The sequence below is a fragment of the Fragaria vesca genome, linkage group LG1 (assembly GCF_000184155.1).
Source record: "Fragaria vesca subsp. vesca linkage group LG1, FraVesHawaii_1.0, whole genome shotgun sequence".
In the NCBI taxonomy this organism is placed as follows: Eukaryota; Viridiplantae; Streptophyta; class Magnoliopsida; order Rosales; family Rosaceae; genus Fragaria; species Fragaria vesca.
Window position 1 is genome coordinate 6,852,735 of NC_020491.1, and position 6,518 is coordinate 6,859,252.

The 6,518-nt window shown below is 38.3% G+C and overlaps 1 protein-coding gene across 1 annotated transcript; it reads right to left on the minus strand.

The window, feature by feature from the left end:
• Positions 1 to 599: 599 nt before the first annotated feature.
• Positions 600 to 3,234, minus strand: LOC101315385 (flavonoid 3'-monooxygenase-like). The gene is made up of 2 exons (XM_004288941.1): positions 2,317 to 3,234; positions 600 to 1,223 (listed from the first exon to the last, which is right to left on the minus strand). Exons 1-2 carry the CDS (start codon positions 3,232 to 3,234, stop codon positions 600 to 602), a joined length of 1,542 nt encoding a protein of 513 aa, XP_004288989.1.
• Between the last annotated feature and the right edge of the window lie 3,284 nt (positions 3,235 to 6,518).

Genomic DNA, 6,518 nt, shown 5'->3' on the forward strand with positions numbered 1-6,518 from the left:
AAATTTGGTTCCGTCGACTAAGTAGATATTTCCGTCGACTAAGATATAACCTAAGCGACGGAATAATTTTTCGTCGACTAAGTTATCATAAATAATCATTTATATTTATATAAATGTTCCGTCGGCTAGGTAAAAATTTCCGTCGCCTAAGATCTTCTTAGCCGACGGAAAAATATTCCGTCGGCTAAGTGAAAACTTAGGCTACGGAAGGTTTTCCGTCGGCTAAGTAGATCTTAGGCGACGAAAATATTATTGTTCCGTCGGTTAAGTGATTTTTTCCACTAGTGATTGCAGTGTTGAACATCAGACATTACATTATGGTTTTGTTACACAGCTCCGTTCACCTGGTCAGTAGGTGACCAGGGATTATCTGGTCAACTGCCGTCGGATCTGCTCGATTTTGATCCAAGGGCATAAATAATAAAGCTTCAGATATGTCTCAACCCTTGGATCAAAATCAAGCAAATCTGACGGCAGTTGACCAGATAATCCTTGGTCACCTATTGACCAGGTGAACGGGGCTCTTTCATTACAATAGTACATTTACCCACTCGAAGAAAAGAAAAGAAAAAACTGTGAATTAAGGTGCATTGTTATAATTAATAAAGATGGTTTGGGAGCCTAGGTTCTACCACTGCAACAAGTGGAAACTTTCTTGGTGTTGCCAAGCCATAAACTTCATCCATGCTCAAATCCTCCGGTTTCATATTCTCAGGCAATTTCCAGTTGAATCCATGCAGCATGTTAGCTATGCTGGACCGAATGAGTTTCAGTCCAAGGCTATAACCAGGGCACATCCTCCTTCCTGAACCAAATGGCAGGAGCTCATAATTATGTCCCTTCACATCAATTGTGTTTCCTAGAAACCTCTCCGGTTTGAACTCCTCTGGCGCTTCCCACACTGATGAGTTTCTCCCTATGCTCCATGTGTTTATGAACACTCTCGTCCCCTTACGAATATCGTAACCTTCCACATTACAATCTTCAAGAGCCAGATGTGGTGCAAGCATTACAGCAACAGGGTGTTTCCTCATTGTCTCTTTCATGATTGCATCTATGTAAGGAAGCTGTGCTATGTCTTTCTCTTCCACCCATCTCTCTCTCCCAATCACCCTGTCGAGCTCTTCGGTCGCCTTTTCGATGAGGTGTGGTTGTTTCATGAGTTCAGACATTGCCCACTCCACAGTGGTAGCTGAGGTATCTGTGCCTCCTGCTATTAAATCCTGATTTCAAATAAACAATGTGTCAATTACTATGTCTGTTAGAAACTAATGTGCATTGAAACATATCTAGAATGTCCTACATTGATCAAGTTGTCTAGAGAAGTCTAAGGAAGTCCTAGAGCTAGCTAGAGTAATCTAGATTAATATAAAATGATCATGAAAGGAGTGTAATAAACTAAAGCTAGCTAAGTGGTCTAGGATGTTCTAGAGAAGACCATAAAAGCAAATGCACCCATTTTAGGTGGGTTGGACCGATTTTCAACCCGGGTTAATACACTATTTATCTAAATCAGTCTTTGGATCTCGGCTCAACAATACAATAATTAGATCAATCTAAGGACCAATTGCTATGTACATTGTAGGAAAACTATTTTTATATTAACATTTGTATTGTTTTAGACTAACACCATGTGCAAAATGGTGTGTGTGGGCCCCACATTTTTATTGGTCTGGACTAATCCGTGGGTTGAGGATTACCCCATGCATTGATCAGGTTAGGTGGGCTCCACATGGGACTCACGTCTAACCCGAACTAATTCCTCACTGGTGGATGGTGTTTTTCGATCCGATCTTCGATCCAACCCTCAAATTACACCATTGCTGCATTTTCTCTAAGGTCAGTGGCAATAGTGAAGGTCGGTTAATGACCTCTATAAATAGGCATGTACACTTGTAATCAAGTTGTAACAAACTAATGAGTGAATGAAATTACTTTGAAGCAAGCAAATATAGTCCTCCTCTGTTTCTACCTTCTCCTCTAAACTCATCTGTCCTCCTAAACTAGTTGTCATAATAATCTTGTCCTAATAACATCCTTCTCCCAAGTCTAGCTCCTACATACAAAGTCCTAAACACTTTGTTCTAGCCCATCACCACTAATAGCTTCCGCACATAACAACAATTTCTAACAGTGGTATCATAGCCACTTATAAAAACCAACAATGTCCAAATAGTTGTAAATGAGTGTGTGAGATACATCTCGGTACTATAGACAATCCCATCACACCATATTCGTACGTCAACTAAACAAAATTGAAGAATGTATTAGTCACTAATTGAAAATAACTGTATATATAAACACAAACATACGTACCTGAGTGAATCCTTTGACACTGTCATAGTTAAGCTTAACTTCAATATTAGGATCATCAGCCAGCTTCAACAGTACATCCACCAAGTCCTTTGGCACATACTCCTTCACACCTTCCTTGTTTGCTCTGTGTTCACCGAAAACATGGTCATGAAATCTGTCGAACTTTTTCTTCAATGCCTTCATACGCTTCACATAACCTTGCAAGTCGAAAAGCTCGAGCCACGGTATCCAATCCCCTATGTTCAACACCCCATTAAGCAAGAACAACTCGTCCAGCATCTCCTGGAACTCGTTAAGTGTCACAATCGAAGTCTCGGATTCCGACACACTGAAGTACTTCTTCCCCAGCACAATCCTACTTATAATGCTGAGAGTGAGGCGCGAGAGGTGCTCCTTGAGGGTGACTGGCTTGCCTGACAAGGCACACAGCCGCGAGAGGAAAGCGCGATTTTCCTCCACACGAATATACTCGAAAGAGTCTAGTCTCTTGGAGTTGAATAGCTCTGAGAGGTAGAATTTGCGGCCTTGGCGCCAATATGGGCCGTGAGGTGCCCAAGTGATGTTGAGGTAGTTGTAAGTGGTGTATTTCCCGGCTGCAGTTTGGGGTCTGGAGGCAAAGACATGATCATGTGTCTTTGAAATTTGCTTTGCCATTTCTGGAGATGAAGCAATAACAACCGGGTAGGAGCCAAACTTAAGCTGCATTATTGGTCCATAAGTTTGGGATAATTTGTGAAGGGATTGATGAGGGAGAGGACCAATGAGGTTGAGGTTGCCAATGATCGGCCAGGGTTTTGGACCGGGTGGAAATTTCAGATTCAGTTTGTGGCTTTTGGGGAAGAGAGTTTTTGAGAGGAAGGTCAGAGTAGCAAAGATTACTACTGCAAGCGTCGAAATTGCCCAAGAAAGAGACTCCATTTCTGGGTACTATGATTATAGTTGAGGCTAGTATAAGATGGGAGGTGGGAAGAAAAGTGCTTAAACCACTTGTATAGTTGAAGCTTGAATATATTAAGGTGGGAAGAAAAGTGCTTAAACCACTTGTACAGTTGAAAGTTGAAACCATGCAAATTTCATTCTTTTTTTTTTAATTTTCATTATCTTATTTGTTAATGATATAGTTAAAATTGAGCTGCTTGTATAATTGCAGTAAGCTAGTTGAAGGTCTGGTGAGCTTTTGTCTGCTGAGCTTTTGCAGACTTTGTATATGAAATAGAGTATGAAGGACTACAATTAATTTTCTCAATATGAAATATAACATAGCACATGCAATCCACCAACCAAATCACTATATATATGCACCAAAATTTGGCAACAACATGTGTTAGTGATATTATAAATCAGAATTATTGTAATGTTCGTTTCTTAATTAAACAATTAGCATCATTAGAGAGCCTCTCAAATGGAATAATCTCCTTTGAGACTGAAAGGCTGAAACGACAATTAAATTGCTTTATATTTCGTGCTTCAACCACATATGGTATGTATTTTGTCCTCTTTCATCTTCACTAACAAATGAAGTAATTAGTACGTAGTGGCAGAACATCCAGAAGCAAGCTAGGAAAGTTCAAAGTTTTTAAGTTATAGGAAGGTTTCCTCATACATATAGGAATTAGTAAACAAGAAAGTAAATTAAGGACGAAGAAATGGCAGTTGAGTTTCCTATTTGTTGATCAGTTCTTACTTAATTAACTTCCCATTTTCATTTAATCCCATGTATATCAATTATAAAACATTCTGAATGCATAAATTTCACTCACTTAATGCCAATGCAATTGAAACAAAACAAAAAAACACAACGTCAGAATGAAAAAATAAACTTAAAAAATGAAATACGAGTTTGGTCACCTCGCCTACAATAATGAAGAAGAAAGAAACTCGAACATGTGCTTCAATAAACCATAATATCAGTCGTAATTGTTTGTACGTAGAAGCTTTTTAACGCGAAACTAATTGCCTGCACTTGCCCAATAAACTTAACCAATTCTATAAACAATTTAGGGGATAACACCGAAGGGGATGCCCAATATTGGTCGATCTTTTTGCCTCCACTGCCAAAAGAAAATTTTGGTTTCCTCAATATGATTATATTGCTTTAGTTTGCAGGCAATAATTCACCTTGTTTAATGTTTTGATAGCCTATCAATTGACGTTGGTTTCCAAATTCATCACTTTACATACCACTTCTTAATGTCTGCCTTATAAATATCTTTGGACGTGCCAAAAGCTTACCACTTTTAACTTATAGCATGCATGTATCCCCACTATCCCCATTTGAGAATCTGCTCGATCTGGCGTGAAAAATGTGAGCAATCTGCTCTTAATATATTTCAATTTCATGACAAATGTTATTCGGATAATTACTTAAATATATTAGAGCATCTGCATATCGATCGATCTGATCTAGCTAATTAACGTATACCGTGAATTGCTAGTATCTGAATGACATTAAGAAGTTCGAAGTCATATATATACTCAATCATATTCATCTCCTAAGCCTCGTTTGATCGATCGAGTGCTTAAATGAGTTTAAGTATGGATATTCCATATTCATTTCAACAACTTATTCCATATTCTTTATGATTAGCATCCACAATGATGATGAGATTTCATGTTTTGATGATTAATTGCATGCCTTCTCTTCCGAGATCTAAACAGTTGTGAGAATTGAGCACTAATCTATTATGCCCAAGTGATCGAGTTAGGGAAACTCCCATATTTATTTTCCATTTTCCTCCCTCATTTTAGCTTCAAAATTAAAGGCCTACACAGGTTATTGGTAGATAAGCCCACAAGACAAAATTAAAGGCCGTATATATCTTAGAGTGCAGGCTAAACCCTGCCCAAAAATCCATCGATCCCCAAACTCAAACCTCCATTTGCATTCTTTGCATTCTGAAAAAGGCCAAAGCTTGGCATAAAACTTCTCGTTTACGCGTCTCTCTATGATTTCCTCGAAGCTGCATCGACTTTCCTCAGAAATCACCTTACATAACCACACATATCAGAGATTAAAAGGAGATCGAACCCAGCACAAGTAACCAATATAATAGAAATTAACAAATCAAACCCAGATCGAATCATAGGGACAAGTCCTTCCTCTACCCCAATTGGAAACCTCATGATTCATTTCCTCCTAAACGTACTCATCCTTTCCAGCTTTTACACTTTCCAAATATTCACAGATCGAATAACACAGAGAAGTTCTCTCTTTCTCTCTCTTTCGTATGCTAAAATCTCATATTTGGAACTTTGAATCACAAAACAGTAGTTGAAGTAAATTTTGATAACTTGGAGAGGAAATGGGAAGAGACAAAAGCGTAGACAAACCGTTGAAGAAGCAGAAGATACGTCGAGGGAGGCGCAAGGAGAAGAAAGGAGATGACGGCGAGCGTCGCCGCCGTGGCAAACCCTGCGGTCGTCAGGAAGTTCTCTGCCGTTACTTCCTCCTTGTCCTCTTGTTCTTGGTTGCTTTCTATATGTTTGGAATCTTGTATTCGGCAAGAATCAATGGTATTTGAGGAGGGTGGTGAAGTTGGACTTTTCATGCAATGCATGAATGGACCTGCATGAATGCAATAGTAATATATGGACGTCTAACCTTGTTAGCTGTGAACCGTTGGATGAGGATTGTCCGTAAAAAACTGTGTAATTAGCTGTTTGTGTTTTCTTACCATAATATGTGAATAGACATAAATGTTATTAAGCAGACTTTCTTCTTTTCCCTTCCTTCATTAATTTAGAAAACATGATGTTGTGCACCAAGTATGACAGGAATGAGTTTGAAAATCAAAGTTAAGGATATAGGTTTTCAGAATTAACGGTTTATAAGTTATAATGCTATATAACCAAAAATAGATTGAAGTTGAATTGTATATAGTGTTAACTATATGTTGGGTTCATAACCCTTATAACAATTAAGTCACAAAGACACTTACATCATTCTACATTATAAGCCTTATACGTAATTGTTATAACCTCATTCTCAATCAATAAGATAGCACCATGTAGCCTCAAACTTCTCTCTACGTAAGTTTTCTTTTTAGTTTATGTATTTTGCCTTTCAGTAAACCTTGAATACTATCATTCAGTCCGTACAATATCGATAAATTTACCTACTTATGTCCATGGAGTCAGATATCTGAAACTTGATTCAGTAATGTGCTCAAATTGTGTTCCGCAAGTGAAAGATTAGGAATAGA